Source organism: Carcharhinus amblyrhynchos, chromosome 35, assembly GCF_965287045.1.
Source record: "Carcharhinus amblyrhynchos chromosome 35, sCarAmb.v2.hapA, whole genome shotgun sequence".
Classification (NCBI taxonomy): Eukaryota; Metazoa; Chordata; class Chondrichthyes; order Carcharhiniformes; family Carcharhinidae; genus Carcharhinus; species Carcharhinus amblyrhynchos.
The window spans coordinates 8135269-8152934 of NC_137358.1; the positions used below are offsets into that span (position 1 = coordinate 8135269).

Sequence of the window (17666 nt, forward strand, 5' to 3'; positions counted from 1 at the left end):
AAACATCTATTTTGTGACTGAATAATCGCATTAGTTGCAAAGATAATGTTTAGTCATTCTTGATTTTCGTCTTTTGTTACAGTAAAAGTTATAAAATGTGAAATCTTGTGTCATTCTTTCAACTATTAACTGAATTTCTTTTTAAAAATTATCAGCGTCTATGAAACTCCAAATCCTAAATTTGTCTGGGTATTGGGTTCTGGACCCCACTTTGAAAATCTGGCCCAAACTATCAGATAATGTTATTATTCATAGCTGTTATTGTCACCAAATGTATTGGTTTGACCATCTGGTTTCCTGCTTTATTATGAGGAATGGTGGTGAAGAAGGTTGAATCAGGATGAGGTGTTATTTTACAGAGAAAATTGCAAGAATTTTCTATTCATGACACATTAAAGACTCCTGGTTGTATCAGTTATACATAGAGGGCGGGAATTTCTGGCTTGCCCCAAAACCGGAAAAACCCGCCCATGGTCAACAGACCTTTGTGTGGTCCGCCTCCCTCCCCACCCTCTGCAACTCCTGTGGTGGGTGGGATGGAAAAATTCCCCCCAGAATATTAACTTTTACTCAACCTGCTGTCTATTACCTGTCCTGCTACACCCCCATCCCTAGCAAATCCAGACGGTTGCTATTTAGCCTGAAGGACTAGAAATCCATACGACATAAATATTTATTCTGGTGATCTGAAACGCATAAATAATGCATCATAATCTTAGGATTTATAGAACTTTTACAATTTTTTTTGTGCTGTGCTTGAAATAGGTGCGACTAGAAAGCTGGAGCTACAGATCCGTCTGTTCTACCGGCACGTTCTCTTAGATCATTGGGAGCACCAGTGTGATATAGCCTTCTGGTTGACTCGCATCCTGAAGCCATGGCCGATTGTGAACCAAGCAAGACTGCTGTACTTACTGTATGGGCCTATGTCCCTCAGTGATGGTAAGGAGGGGCATAGAACATCAATGCAATTTGATGTACTTGTTTTAAAAATCAATTTTCCCTCTTGTTTTTTGAAGTTTCCCCACTCCTTCTGAAGCTGTTTAGTGGGTGCAGGCAAGTCTCTAAACCTCACTCAAATGATCGTTCTTCATGTGTGAACCTCATCAATAAGTGTGTGATTAATCAATTATGATGGGCTTCGTAGGACATTGACTCCCCCTCCTGCTATCCCTGTAACCCTGCGCATATACCATGGATAATCCATTTAACTTGGACACTTAAGGACAATTTAACATGGCCAATCCACCTAAGCTGCACGTTCTTGGACACTAAGGGCAATTTAGCATGGCCAATCCCCCTAACCTGCACATCTTTGACAATAAAGGGCAATTTAGCATGGCCAGTCCAACTAACCTGCACATCTTTGGACATTAAGGGGCAGTTTAGCATGGCCAATCCACATAAGCTACATGTCTTTGGACTGTGGAAGGAACCTGGAGCACCTGGAGGAAACCCATGCAGACATGGGGAGAACATGCAAACTCTACACAGATAGTCAACCAAGCCAGGAATCGAATCTGGATCCCTAGCGCTGTGAGACAGCAGTGCTATCCATTGTGCCACCCTGCCATCCACTATGGTTCATTTTCTTTATTTGGCTCATGAAGGTCCATATGTTGGAATAGTGTCACACCATCTTCTGATACAGTGACCCACGTTTGCCAACTGGTTGACCTTTGGGACCCACGCCACGTTCAGTTACCTTTAACGTGACGGGTGAGTTTGCTTGGTCCTCATGATCTCACTCCATGATGAGATCAACCTGTAGGATGAGAGGGCAATGGCATATCAAGCACAGAGTTCAGCTGGTTCCTTTGTGTTGTCTTCACCTTTGTGAGAGCGGAAAATCCCACTTCAAAGATCTGTGTGCTAGTCGTGATTGCTGGTAATGTCAAGCAGCACAGAAAATCCTCAACAAATTAATTGTGCCTAACATACCTACAATGTAAACTTACACTGGATAAAAGCAAATTACTAGAATGCTGGAATCTGAAAACTAAAAGAGAAAATGCTGGAAAATCTCAGCAGATCTGGCAGCATCTGTAAGGAGAGAAAAGAGCTAATGTTTCGAGTCCAGATGACACTTTGTCAGCATTTTCTCTTTAATGTAAACCAGTACAATCTGTAACATGTATACTTTTATCCAGTTGTATTCAGAACTGCTCTAACTTTAAATAAGGATTCTCAGCAATATTGTGAATTTGGAGAGTCACTATATTATCACTAAGTGGGATGCATTTCAGTTTTTCAGCTGACCTCTCATCTAGAATACACGCGAGCTATGTCTAATGCTGCAGAGAGAACTTGTCTCTCTGCAACAGCATGGGGCATTTTCCCTTTAGCTACGTGATAAGCTACCATATAAGAGGCTAATTGTGCTTTATCATTCAATGTTTAACTTCTGATATGAACTTGAGCTTATGATTACAGTTCTTGCTGTATCATTTGAAAAAAAATCAGTAGGTTTGTTCTTGAGGTCACCATGGTTAGTCTTCAGAAGACCTTGCAGTTTTGAGAGTTTTAAACTCTCAATCACCAGTATTTGCCAGTATATAACACACCTGGGTTTTGTTTCCTGATTTAGAATCATAGAATCCCTACAGCGCAGAAGGAGGCTATTCGGTCCATCTAGTCTGCACTGACAACAATCCCACCCAGGCCTTATTCCCGTAACACCACACATTTACCCTGCTAATCCCCCTGACATTAGGATCAGTTTAGCATGGCTGATCCACTGAACCCACACATGTTGATGGGGCGGCACGATGGCACAGTGGTTAGCACTGCTGCTTCACAGCGCCAGGGACCAAGGTTTGATTCCAGTTTTGGGTCAGTGTTTGTGTAGAGTTTGCAAATTCTCCGTGTTGTTTGCATGGGTTTCCTCCCACACTCCAAAGATGTGTGGGTTAAGTTGAATGGTCATACTAAATTGACCCTCGTGCCGGGGGATTAGCAGGGTCAGTAGGTGGGTTTTATGGGAATAGGGCCTGGATGGGATTGACTTCATGGACTGAGTAGTCTCCTTCTGCACTGTAGGGATTCTATTTTATTCTATGTGGAAGAAAACCCACACAGACATGGAGAGAATGTGCAAACTCCACACAGACAGTGATCCGAGCCTAGGTCCCTGGCACTGTGAGGCAACAGTGCTAGCCACTGTGCTGCCCATTTGCACTGGCACAAGTAATAAAACCATGCCTCAAGAAATCATCTTTATACTACTTCGTTCCCGATTTTAGTTTATTCTTTGTGGGCTGTTCATCTGAGGCTCTGGCGCTCTGCACTGAACTAACAGTAGCATTGCTCTGTCCTGTTGTGGACTGCACAGAGTTCTCTCCAGCAGATTCTTACATACCAACCAACTCAAGAACAGCTTCTTCTCTGCTGCAATCAGATTTTTTAATGGGCCTACTTCACACTAAGTTAATCTTTCTTTACACCTTAGCTGTGACTGTAACATTATGTTCTGCACTCTCTCCTTTCCTTCTCTGTGAACGGTATGCTTTGTATTGCGCACAAGAAACAATACTTTTCACTGTATGCTAATACATGTGACAATAATAAATCAAATCAAAATGTGAGGTCTAATAGGTACATTGCCAATTAAGGTCTATGGCCAATTCCTTTCTGAAACAAAATGATTCATGTCCACAGACATCTTGTTCGTAAGTGACAGAAGCTTGTCTCCAAGTGGATTGTGCCAAAAGCATGTCCATGCAGGGTGCTTGGCACCAAGTGTACGTGCAGGGCATGCTGACCTGCTCACTGTTGCCTCTTATGATCGGAGACTGTACTATTAATCACGTGACTTCCAACTTTTCATCTTGGCAGTGTAGGTGGCTACATTGTCTCTGAGCGAACTCTCGGGTGTTTATTCCCTCCCAGTCTGCTCCTGCACTTAGTGTAAAAAATGTTTTGCCTTGAGGAAGCTGAAGCATGAATCCTGTACCTTTTGTAACCATGACCTCAAGCGGGCTGCTGAGGACAAAACAAATTTTCACTCATCTCTGTTCGGTGAATGGTGACTTTCAGATTGCTCTTCCTCCATTCAGTGGCAGAATCTGTCCCTGTGAACTGCATTAAAATACATGCATGGTGAAACTCTGGACTCCCAGTCAGACATATGAGTATCAGTTAATGTCTGTTTATTTTAAATTTATGTGTTGGCGTGGGCAAAAGGAAAAAATAATGGAGAGCAAGATTGTGGCCTTTTATTTGCAGATCTCCTCACTTGGTAAATGCACTGCTTTCTAAGTTGGGCTCACAACCCAAGGCTTAAGTCACTGACTGTACTGAAAGCCCACACCATAGAATCACCTGGCCCTGGCTACACTCCACGTGCCTCGTACATATTCAAGTTAGTGTGTGACCTTGTAATATTAGAGCTCATCTAACGTAAGATTGCAATTTACAAAATCATACATAATGTGCCCCCAGAATGTTAATTTCAAGGTACTATGGTTCTCAGGCTGAATGCCTGTATTAGTTGATGGATGCAGCAAGAAACAATTCATATCAGGCGACCTAATGTCAGTCCAAAGAGGTGCGTGCTAGGCAGATTGGCCATGCTAAATTGCCCCTTAGTGTCAGGGAGACTACCTAGGGTAAATGTGTGCGGTTATGGGGATAGGGCCTGGGTGGGAATGTGGTCAGTGCAGACTTGATGGGCCGAATGGCCTCCTTCTGTACTGTAGAGTTCTATAATTTATGATCCATGAAATTACTTTGGCAAACACGGGTGCACAGTGGTTAGCACTGCTGCCTCACAGTGTCAAGGACCTGGATTCAATTCCCTGCTTGGGCCACTGTCTGTGTGGAGTCTGTGTGTTCTCCCCGTGTCTGTGTGTGTTTCCTCCGGGTGCTCTGGTTTCCACCCACAATCTGCAATCCTGGCTAGGTGCATTGGCCATGCTAAATTCTCTCTGTGTACCTGAACAGGCGCCGGAGTATGACATCTGAGGGATTTTCCCAGTAACTTAATTGCACTGTTAATAAATAAACACTGCAATTCTTTTTACACCCACCTGCTACCTACCTGTGGGTTGCGATCCCCACTTGGGAAAAGGCTGCATACTCAATATTTTTCCTGCTGTATGTCGAGTCTTACGGTATCAGTTACTTTAAAGGTGCTTCATAAATACAGGATGTTATTGTTTGCATATGTCCCATCCTCAGGTCAGATCCACTGGCATCAAATGACCCAGTTACCTGCGAGCGAGGACAGTATTAGGGGTATTGCAGCAGCAGTTAGATTACTACATGAAAATGCCAAGGAATGGACAGCTGATGACATTTTCACCTTATTAGAAGAACTAGCAGGTAATTGTTTTTCATTAAAAACCCTGAAAGCATAACAGAAAACTGGGAAAATTGTGAAAGATAAAGAGTTCTGCTGTTTTGAAGCTCTGAGAAAGAATGAAGAAGTCTTATCCATGATGTGATGACTCTCAGTTTTGTTTTTAAAAAAAGGCTCAAACATGGCTTTCAAAGAACAAAGAAAACTGTGGCATAGGAACAGGCCCTTTGGCCCTCCAAGCTCATGCCAATCATGATGCCCTGACTAAGCTAAAAATAATCTTCTGCCCTTATTCGATCTGTATCTGTCTATTCCCTCCCTCTTCATGTACCCATCCAGATGCCTCTTAAATGTTGCTAATGTGCCTGCTTCCACCACCTTCTCTGGCAGCATGTTCCAGGCACCCACTACTCTCTGCGTGAAAAAATTCCCTTGTATATCTACCTCTCACCTTGAGCCTGTGCCCCTTTGCAATTGATACTTCCCCCTTTAGAAAAAGCCTCTCCCTGTCTATGCGTCTCATAATTTTGTAGATCTCTATCAGGTCTCCTCTCAGCCTCCAGCTTTCCAGTGAAAACGATCCTGGTTTATTCAACCTCTCCCCACAGCCAACATCCTTGAGAAAAACAGGAAACATCCTGGTGAACCTTCTTTGCACTCTCTCCAAAGCTTCCGTGGTCTTCTAGTAGTGTGGCAACCAGAACCGCACGCAGTACTCCAAAGGAGGCCTAACCAAGGTTTTATATAGTTTTATATGATATGCCAAGTCTTGTACTCTAAAGGAGGAAAAATGTAAAAACAGATGGATAATTCCAGGTTTAGAATAAGCAAGAAAAATATATTTCGGAAAAGCACTGATTGGTATTATAAGTAAAATGGAGATAAGAGGTATAAAATGTTGTGATAGAGGGTTAGGAGTTACTGAGGGGAAAGTAAATTAAATGACATGAACTGAAGAAACTGAGCTTGAAGGCATCTGAAGATAAAGTTTATGGTTGACATTTCTACATTCCCAGCAGCACAGGGACCGTAATATCCAGTAGAGGACTTGATCAGCCATTTCTATAAGTCTGTTTGTAATTGTCATCTTGTTGATAACCAGCAGCTATGTGTTGGCCAACCAAACATAGAATGTTGTTGTTGTTGATGGAAACCTAGACAATGCATTTACTACTCTGCATAATCTCTAGTTTTATTTGGGACATCAACTTTGCAGTGTGTGCTCTCTGGTCATTAGATGAATTATCTGTGTACCAGCCTTATTTCAGTACATAAAAGCACTGTACGTAATGATACTAAGTAGATCCCAGGTTTGATTAATTGTATTCGTAACTTAGTCGATCTTTTTTGGGTCTGTAATATCACTTATAGTCAATCTTAGACAGGCTTGGATTAAAAAAGAGACAAAAAGAAACTTGTTTCGGATCCTGAGTGATCGCTGCTAAAAAGTGCCTGGGTGCACTTCAAGCAATGGAAGGATGGAGCTTGAATGTGATGCCTCAAGAATTGAATAGACTGCTCACGTTCTCTATCTAAGTTTAAGTTTATTTATTACACTCACCAAGTAGGCTGACATTAACACCGCAATGAAATTACTGTGAAAATCCCCAAGTCGCCAGACTCCAGTGCCTGTTCGAGTACACCGAGGGAGAATTTAGCATGGCCAATGCACTCGACTAGCACGTCTTTTGAACTGTGGGAGGAAATGGGAACACCTGAGAAAACCCAAGGAGACATGGGGAGAACATGCAGATTCCGGAAAGACAGTGACCCGAGGCCAGAATCGAACCCGGGTCCTTGGCGCTGTGAGGCAGCAGTGCTAACCACTGTGTCACCGTGCCACCCAGGCCCCCGCATGAGAAATGACCACTTGAGCAATGTACTAGGCAGATGCTGGTGCCCATGAAAATGTACCCCAAAAGGAGCTTATGCCGTGAGAAATAGAGGCCTGAAAAGAGGAGAAATTTGGAAAATTTTACAAGAGACTGATGATAGAGGTTGCATCTATTCCAGGTTTCCCTCAGGAGTGGCTCCTGGAGAACAGTGCTCGTTTTTTGATTTGTTGCGGGAATAACATGTGCTTTACATTTCTGGCCAATAAAGCTGTAAACGGGAGACTGAATGAACTCGCCACACTTATTGTATTCCTGTCTTTGGTAAGTAAAATGAAAATAACTGAATCAGATTTTATTAGACATGGAAGAAACTATTTGTGACTTTCTGGTGTCCTCAGTCTATTACAGTTAAGAGTGAAACTAAGTGAAATTTATCTGTTTTTGTAAAGTGCTGTGGTAAGCGAATAAAGTTTGGCTAAATGCAGAGAAAGGAAATGTTATTAAGGAAGACTCTGAAAATTAGAAGTGGAGACTGAAAAGTAACCTCACAGCCTCACATTCCAAATCGTGGCATGGATACCTGCCAGCATTTAAAAAATAAGAAAAAAGCCAAGCCCAGTGTGTTAAGAACAATTCTTTTCCTTCTTAGGTAAAATTTGATTTTGGCTATGACTGAGATTAATGGGACAAAAATTATCTTTCGCTGCTGTTTGTAAGGCCCCACGTTGAACAATTCCTATTAAGGGCACAACACAAAATGTCCCTGAATCAACAGAACTGGCATTAAATTGGCAAATGTACTGAGAGAAACTGCAAGGTTGGCTGGTTGGAGATGGGGAATGGAAATGTTAACTTCCGCCCCAGGTGGTATTCTTCAGAGGCTGGGTTTATGGCATATTGTTGGGGCAGAGTGGAGGCAGCCTTACTTTGCACCTGATCTCTGATCTCTGCTGATTCCAATGAAAGGTCACATTTGAAATGTTAACCCTATCTTTCTCTATCTGATGCTAGGTGGCCCTGGAGATCATTTCCAGGATTTTCTCTTTCAAATTGAAAGCAGAGATTTTACTTTTCTTTAATTTACCGATGATCCCTGGCATAATGTTTGTGCTTGTACTGAAGTTAAGTTAAAGTTTATTTATCAGTCACAAGTAAGGCTTACATTAACACTGCAATGAAGTTACTGTGAAATTCCCCATTTCCTCTGAATACCAACATCTCGACTTTTGTGTGCAGGTGTGTGTAAAGGATGGATACTGCATGGACTGGACTGTGAAAATGGTTCATAGAATCTGCAAGGTGATCCCAAACAGTGAAAGCAGGTGGAACTTTCTACAAGCTATTGAGAAGGTCTTTGCACAGGTTACCATGGACATGATTGAATCCTTAATGTTTAGTGAGTACTTTTAGTTTATATATTTTTTCATAGTTCAGAGGAAATAAAGCAGTATTTTTGGTATAGATGTTCACCGTTGGTTGTAGAGGGGCTGCATGGTGGCACAATGGTTAACACTGCTGCCTCACAGCATCAGGGCCCAGGTTCAATTCCCAGCTTGGATCACTGTGGAGGTTGCATGTTTTCCTGTGTCTGCATGGGTTTGCTTGGGTGCTCCAGTTTCCTCCCATAGTGTGAAAGATGTGCTGGTTAGGTGCATTGACCTGAACAGGTGCTGGAGTGTGGTGACTAGGGGAATTCCACAGTAACTTCATTGCAGTGTTAATGTAAGCCTCCTTGCGACTAATAAATAAACTTAACCAGTGAGGGAGGGCCTGTGGGAAGGAGACGCACATTTTTTGCTAAAACTTTGATGGTTCCTGTCTGAATCACAGGGACAGTTGAATTCTGTCGGAGATGCCTGATGTCAGTATTAGATGAGTGTCCTGACTTAGCTGATGAAGGGGCAGTGTTCTGAAAGCTTGTGATACCAAATAAACCTTTTGGACTTTAACCTGGTGTTGTGAAACTTCTTACTGTGCCCATTCCAGTCCAACACTGGCATCTCCACATCATGACAAGAAAAACAGCAATTAGTTTTTATATAATACCTTTTACAAAATAAAACATTCCAACAGAGGCTTCCTAAGCAAAAAATGGGTAAGTTAACAAATAACTTGAGGTAAAGTTCTCAGCAACCTTCTGAACATAGAACTCTCCCCCTCATTCATATTTTGCCAGTGAAGAATGAGACAACCAATTCTGAAAATCTAACGCTGAAATGTAAACTCTTTTATATGTGTGATAATATAATCATACATCACTCTGGATCCATTCATTCACCCATCTATTCGACTGAACTACTCACTGGTTTCCACTTGGGCAGTATGGTGGCACAGTGGTTAGCACTGCTGCCTTACAGCGCCAAGGACCCGGGTTTGATTTTGGCCTTGGGTCACTGTCTGTGTGGTGTTTGCACATTCTCCTCTTGTCTCTGTGGGTCTCCTCCTGGTGCTCTGGTTTCCTCCCCCAGTCCAACGGTGTGCAGGTTAGGTTGATTGGCCATGCTAAATTGACCCTAGTGTCAGGGGATTAGCAGGGTAAATATGTGGGGTTACAGGGAATAGGGCCCAGGTGAGAATATAGTTGGTGCAGACATGATGGGCCAAATGGCCTCCATCAATACTGTAGGTATTCTACTGATTCAACAACTACTTACTGGTTTCATCTTGCTCACGTGTTCTATTCTTTCAGCAATCATGACTTTCAAAGATTAATTCCTACAAAAGTTAAGGGGATATTCACTCTCTTTCCAAATGGTTGAGATAATAGCTGGGATTGTATAACTTAAATTTGCTGAATTATTTCATCGCCATCTGATTTCTCTTTAACCTCAAAGGTCCAGTGATTTGTCTGTTAATGCAGAACAATTATAGATTCATATGGCAGAAGAAAAGGCCTTACTGTCCAGCACACCTATGCTAACTCTTTGTCCCTTTGTATCATTTCACGATAGCATTAATCAGATTGCAATGAATGGCATCATTTGATATCATAAGCTTTGCCGCGTGCGTAGGCTGCTGATCTCTGGCAAATACTAACAAACAAAATTCAAATCAAATGTTTTTAAGGACTACTCAGTTATCTTTCATCTGAGCGATTTGAAGATTATGATCATGTTGGCTAGGGTCTGTGGGGGAAGCTGAGAAGGAGAAAGTAATGTAGTGCAGTCCATCATGCAAACCAGCCTCCCATCTATTGACTCGTCTACACTTCTTGCTGCCTCAGCGAAGCAGCCAGCATAATCAAGGACACACGCACCCTGGACATTCTCTCTTCCATCTTCTTCCGTTGGGAAGAAGATAAAAAAGTCTGAGGCCCCATACCAACCGACTCAAGAACTGCTTCTTCCCTGCTGCCAAGAGAGTTTGAATGGACCTAACTCACGTTAAGTTGATCTTTCTCTACACCCTAGCTATGACTGTAACACTACATTCTGCACTTCCTCCTTTCCTTCTCTATGAACGAAATGATTTGTCTATATAGCGTTCACTGTATATCAATACATGTGCCAATAATACATCAAATCAAATCAAAAACAGCAACTTATATTTATTTAGTGCCTTAAGGATAACCAAACTTTCCAAATTACTTCACTGGAGCATTATAAAACAAAATACCACACCAAACCACATATTAGGCAAGGTAATCAAAAGCTTGGTGAGTTAGATTTTAAGGAGTGACATTAAGGAGGAAAGTGAGGTAGAGAGGTGTAGTGAGGGAACTCCAGGCATTTTATAGAGACTAGGTCGCTAAAGGCATGGGCACCAATAGTGGAATGACTAAAATGAGCACAGAGCATCTCGAGGGTTGCAAGAGATTGATTAGCAGAGAAAAGAAAGGGGTGAGGCCCTGGATGGATTTAGAAAGGAAGAAAAAGAATTTTAAAAGATCAAGAAGCTTCTTGTCTGGAGGCCAGTGTAGGTCAGCAAGCACATGGTTGATAGGCAATGGGTGGTAGGTGAATGGATCACCTCAAATGACCTCATATTGATGGAGGATGGAATGTAGGAAACCAGTCAGGAGTGCACTGGAATAGTTGAGTGCAGCCGTAACAAAGAAATGGGGCGAGAAAGGGGTGAAATTGGGCAAAGTTACAGAGGTAGAAAAAGACAGCCTGAGTGATGGCATGAATATGTAGTCAAAAGCTCATCTTTGGGTAAAGTATGACACCAAGGTTACTAACAGTCTGATTTGATCTCAGACATTTGCCAGGGAGAGGTATAGAGCTGGTAACGGACCTTGGAGTAGAAACTGAAAACAATCTTCTCAATATTTAATTTTTCTGCATTTCACTGCGTTAAAACATTCTGGGTGTCTCTGACAAAGCCAACATCTGTGGCTTGCTAGGCCACTTCAGACGGCAACGATATTGCTAAGGGTTATGCAAGTCAGAACAAGTAAAAACAAGTAATGATGGCAGATTTCCTTCCCTAATGTGGCATTAGCAAACGAGAAAAGTTCTTATGGTATAGTTTGATGGTGGAAGGATGAGCTGTGAGGAGGATGCAGCGATCCTCCTGTGTAATTTGGATAAGTTGAGTGAATGGGTAAATGATTGGCAGTTGCAGTATGATTTGGAAAGTGTGGCTACACATTAGTAGCAAAAACAGGAAGGAGATTATTATCTGAATGGCCATAAATTAGGAGACAGGAATATGCAACGAAACCTGGGTGTCCCTTGTATACCATTCACTGAAGATAAGCATGCAGGTGTGCAGCAGGCAGTAGAAATGGCAAATGGTATGTTGCCTTACATAGAGAGAGGATTAGAGTACAAGAGCAGGGATGTCTCGTTGCAATTATATAGGGCCTTGGTGAGGAATATTAGTCTCCTTATCTGAGGAAGGATGTTCTTGCTCTAGAGGGAGTATGGAGAAAGTTTATTGAACTGATTCCTAGGATGACGGGACTGATGTATGAGGAGAGATTGAGTCAGTTGGGATTGTATTTGCTGGAGTTTGGAAGAATAAGGGGTGATCGCATGGAAAACTATAAAGTTGACAAGGCCGAAGGGCTTCCTCCTGCTCCTATTTTTTGTGTTTCATGGTCACAATTACTGAGGCTGGTTGTCGGTTCCAGATTTTATTAATTGAGCTTAAATGCTACCAGCTGCCTTGGTGAGATTCAAACTTATGTTGCCCAAGGCATAACTTGGCCACTGGAATACTAGTCCAGTGACGTTACCAAAACACTATTTTCCCCCCGACAGAAGACTTTTCTAATTCAAAACTCTTTCATACTGGCAATCAGTGTTTGGAAAATAGTGCCAATTGAATCAGAAAAGTTAGCTGGTAAAAATTGATGACAGACATGATTCAAAGTGCTGAATTTTATTGACCTCCAGAAGGCAAAGAGGGAAGGGCAGCAGAAAAATATGGCTCCATGACCATAGTTGCGCAATGGTTAGTATTGGTGCCCCACAGTGCCAGTTACCTGGGTTCAATTCCAGCCTTGGGTGAGCGTCTGTGTGGAGCTTGCACATTCTCCTGGAGTCTGAGTGGGTTTCCTCTGGGTGCTCTGATTTCCTCCCACACTCCAAAGATGTGTAGGTTAGGTGAATTGGCCATGCTAAATTACACCTTAGTGGTTAGGGGGATTAGAAGGCTAAATGTGTCTGGTTTTGGAGTAAGCCTGGGGAAGACCAGGCACAGATTCGATGGGCCAAATGGCCTCCTTCTGCACTGTAGGGATTTTATGAATTTTACCAATGGTGGGAGTGGGGTAGGGGAGGCTTCCAGACTCGTGGAGTTGGGCAGTCAATTTCTATGAATTAAGGCCCAATTAAGAGCCATTTAATGGTGCCATTGGTATCTTGCCATTGGCACCAGACCTTACAGTGCATAAGGAGGCAATCAGTTCAATGGAGGCGGCTTCTATTGGCAATCCTGGGGGGTTGTATAAATGAAAGAGAAGACAGCACCCTGGCCTCAGTGATTTTCTGACAGCAATTTCCCCTCCTGCCCTCAGTCCTGTATTTTTAAAAGATATTTTTTGCCTGTCTTCTGTGGGCTGCATGTTTCTTGGTAATGCTGAGGCTGCTGAACTGCGGCCTTCTGATTGGCTGCCACACATAAAATGGACGCTGACATATTTCAGGCCATCCACCGAATTGATAAAATTTATCATAGAATCCCTACAGTGTAGAAGGAGACCATCCGTCTTAGCGAGCCTGCACTGACAACAATCCCACCTTGACCCTATCCCTGTAACCCCTCATGTTTACCCTGTCCAAAGATGTGCGGGTTAGGTGGATTGACTGTGCTAAATTGACCCTAGTGTCAGGGAGATTAGCAGGGTAAATATGTGGGTTACGGGAATAGGGCCAGGTGGGATTGTAGTCAGTGCAGACTCGATGGACCCAATGGCCTCCTTCTGCACTGTAGGGATTCTATTCTCTGAGTTCCCCTGACACCAAGGGGCAATTAATTTATCATGGCCAATCAACCTAATCCACACATCTTTGGACTATCTTGTAGTTTTGCAATATGGGTGCACAAGCCTGAGCTTCGCTGTGCTAATTCTATCGGTTTGTAATTTGAGTTTGTTTTGTTTTTGTTCCCTTGCTGTTTCTCCTACTCAATGATTTAGCCTGCGTTCTTCAAACCGAGTGGAGCTGAAATTCATCCTGGGCACTTGTGCAAAATGGCGTAAACAAATCAGCATATTTTACACTTGCGTGTGATTTTCTTTTCAACATCAATGGCAAAGTATACTCGGCTGAGTGTAAAATGAGCAGTGGATTTGCTATCACCCATTTGTACGAATCCACCCCACCCCGGATGAATTTTACCACCAATCTTTCTTCCAGAAGTTGAAGCGTTAGGTGAGAAAATGAGTAAAAACTACGGGTAAACTGATTATTGATTTTGTGTTATAATAAATCATGCTCCCTTATGCATTGTTTCAGAAAGCTTGTTCCATTTTTGAGTCCATGTCATCCTGCGCCCTCTAACAAATGCGGAATAAAAAAAGCCAGTTCTGTCCATTACAGTAATTCATCCTGACAGCTCCTGCTCCCTTCAATGCAGCCTCGCAGCTTTCCCTTACCTAAAACAAACGACAGAAAAATATGATAGCAATTATGACAATCGGCTTAATAAACTGTGTGCGACGAGAAATGGCGAGATTCTTTGAATGATTACACGCAAATGGAGTATACTTGTACCAGAATTTATAGAAGTACAGTTTATCCCACCCCCTCACTCCAAAATGCTTCTGTTATTTATCACTTATCCTCATTAACGAGAATTTTAACCCATCCCGCCTTTTGGGATTGGTGTGCAGGTAAAATTTCTGTAAAAGGACCTTCCTGACCTGTTCCACTTGATTCTTACCCACTGAGATCCTAACTAGGTCCCTTTTATTAGGTGTTAGAGGCTGCCTGGCTCGGTTGGGAGCCTTATTAATATATGCTAATCAGCATTCTACAATGTTTCTCGGACTCCAATGCCTTTTTCACAGCTTAATAGTTAAAAGAGAAACTCCGTCACAGCAAATCAGTGAGAAGCAGTGGTGTTCTGGTAATGTCCCTAGATTAGCAATGCAGAGGCCCAGATCTGGGTGCCTGAGTTCACATCCCACAATCACAGCTGGTGGAGTTTAAATATGATTAATAAGAAAATCTGGGATTGAAGCTAGGCCTCAATTTCACGTTCCCTTGCTGGCAGGTTTTTAGGCATGATGGAGGGTGCCCTATGAGGCTGGTAGCAATTGGTTCTCCCTGTCCGGCTTTGTTCACACTCTCCTGGGAGTTCTGACCGGCTATCCTACTGTATTCTGGGAGATCTAAGCAGCTATCCCCTCATCTTGGTATCAATAGTTCCTTAAACGTGTCTTTTTCCCTCTAGCCCCCTATTGTTTCAGCCACTCTTCAGAAATGCCTTCTTTCCAGAGTTGATTAGATTTATTTCTTTACTTTAGCTCTTCAGCTTTTAAGAACATAAGAAGTAGGAGCAAGAGTAGGCTATCTTGCCCTTTGAGCCTGCCCCGTCATTCATTAGGATCATGGCTGATCTTTTCGTGGACTGAGCTTCACTAACCTACCACTCAGCATAAGGCTTAATTCTTTTACTATTCAAAAATTTATCTATCCTTGCCTCAGCAACATTCAATGAGGTAGCCTCACTGCTTCACTGGGCAGGGAATTCCACAGATTCACAACGCTTTGGGTGAAGAAGCTCCTCCTCAACTCCAACCTAAATTTGTTCCTCCTTATTTTGAGATCATGTTCTCTGGTTCTAGTTTCACCTGCCAGCGGAAACAACTTCCCTGCTTCGTACTTACCTATTCTCTTCTTAATCTTATATGTTTGTATAAGATCTTCCCTCATTCTTCTGAATTCTAATGAGTATAGTCCCAGTCTACTCAGTCTCTCCTCATAAGCCAACCCTCTCAACTCGGGAATCAACCTAGTCAATCTCCTCTGCACCCTCTCCAGTGCCAGTATATCCTTTCTCAAGTAAGGAGGCCAGAATTGTACACAGTACTCCAGGTGTGGCCTCACCAGCACCCTATATAGCTGCAACATAACCTCGTTGTTTTTTAAACTCCATCCCTCTAGCAATGAAGGTAAAAAATTCCATTTGCCTTCTTAATTACTGCTGCACCTGCAAACCAACTCCTTGTGATTCATCGTGATTATTTAAAAAAAACTTATCCTATTTTTACCTTATTTACTTACACCTTTTACAGCCTAGATATATGCCCCTTTGAACTAAAACAAAACGCATTAAAACTATCATAGAGGGAACATATGGGCTCGAAACGTTAAGTATTTCTCCCTTCGCAGATGCTGCTAGACCGGTTTATCAAGCATTTTCTGCTTTTATTTCAGATTTCCAGCATCTGCAGCATTTTACTTTTATCCTGCTGTTGCTTTACGTAAAGTTCCTCTTGGTTCATATCAGAACATTTCTTACTGTTGGTTTAGATTCTTGCAGCATCCTACTCCAGTTACCATATTTACAACCCCAGCAGGTTATCTTAAAGGAATGTGACAATGATATTACCGAAAGAAAAATATTCACCTTTTCTTGACTACTAGTTTTATTTATATACAGTCAATATCTGATGAGTCAAATCCCAGGAGACCTGCCCACAAATTTGTGTTAAGCCGAGCTTTGTGGTAGCCGAGGAGGTCCCATTCCCACGTGAATGCATTTCTGTATAACCTAATATGCCTACAAATACAGTCCACATGAAAACAATTATAGCCAGATTTTGCACATCCTTCCACAGGGAGACCTGACTCAATTTGATTTATTATTGTCGCATGTACTGGGATACAGTGAAAAATATTGTTTCTTACACGCATATACAGACAAAGCATACCATTCATAGACTATATATGGGAGAAGGAAAGGAGAGGGTACAGAATATAATGTTGCAGTTACAGGTAAGGTGAAGAGAAAAACCAGCTTAATATATGATAGGACCATTCAAAAGAGAAGAAGCTGTTCTTGAATCTGTTGGTATGTGTTTTCAGACTTTTGTATCTTTTTCCTGAAGAAGGAGGTGGAAGAGAGTATGCCTTGAGTGTCAAATGGTGGCTTTCCAAAAGCTTTATGATTTCATAGAATCCATAAAATCTTCGAATCAAGGAATCCCTACAGTGCAGAAGGAGGCCATTTGGCCCATCAAGCCTGCACCAACAACAATTCCATCCAGTCCCCATTCCCGCAACCCCACATAAGACCATAAGACATAGGAGCAGAATTAGGCCAGTCAGCCCTTCGGGTCTGCTCTGCCACTTAATCATGGCTGATACTTTTCTTATCCCCATTCTCCTGCCTTTTCCCCATAACTCTGATCTTCTTATTAATCAGGAACCTATCTATCTCTGTCTTAAAGATACTCAATGACCTAGCCTCTATATTTACTGTACTAATCCCCCTGATACTGACAGACAATTTAGCACAGCCAATCCATCTAACTTGCACATCTTTGGACTGTGGGAGGAAACTGGAGCACCCGGAGGAAACACACACAGACGCGGGGAGAATGCGCAAACTCCTCACAGACAGTGACCCAAGCTGGAATCGAGCTCAGGTCCCTGGCGCTTTGAGGTAACCATTGTGCCACCGTGCCGCCCTAAAGGATAAATAAAACTATGACGATAATGAGAAGTAGAACCAAACAAATAACTGCAGCTGTATAGGATTCATTATTCTGGAATGGAACATCATACTTGACATCACTCCCTGAGTTGTGGCACAGTGGTTAGCACTGCTACCTCACAGAACCAGGGACCCGGGTGAATGTCTGTCTGTGTGGAGTTTGCACATGCTCACCGTGTCTGCATGGGTTTCCTTGCACAGTCCAAGGATGTGCAGATTAGATTGATGACCAGGCTAAATCGCCTCTTAGTGTCCAAAACTGTGTAGGTTAGGTGGATTGACCATGCTAAATTGCCTCCCAATATCAAGGGGACTAGCAGAGTAAATACACAGGGGTTATGGGGATAGGACCTGGGTGGGATTGCTGTTAATGCAGACTCGATGGGCTGAATGGCCTCTTGCTGCACTGTAGGGATTTT

General features: G+C 42.6%; 1 protein-coding gene across 1 annotated transcript in view; it reads left to right on the top strand.

The window, feature by feature from the left end:
* LOC145361746 (F-box only protein 47-like) overlaps window positions 1-17666 on the top strand; it is a 35207-nt gene that overhangs the window by 17036 nt on the left and 505 nt on the right. Inside the window, exons 6-9 of the mRNA XM_080217680.1 lie at window positions 766-942; window positions 5179-5322; window positions 7313-7455; window positions 8371-8530. Of these exons, the coding sequence (XP_080073806.1) occupies window positions 766-942; window positions 5179-5322; window positions 7313-7455; window positions 8371-8530 (624 nt within the window). The remainder of the gene's footprint in view (window positions 1-765; window positions 943-5178; window positions 5323-7312; window positions 7456-8370; window positions 8531-17666) is intronic.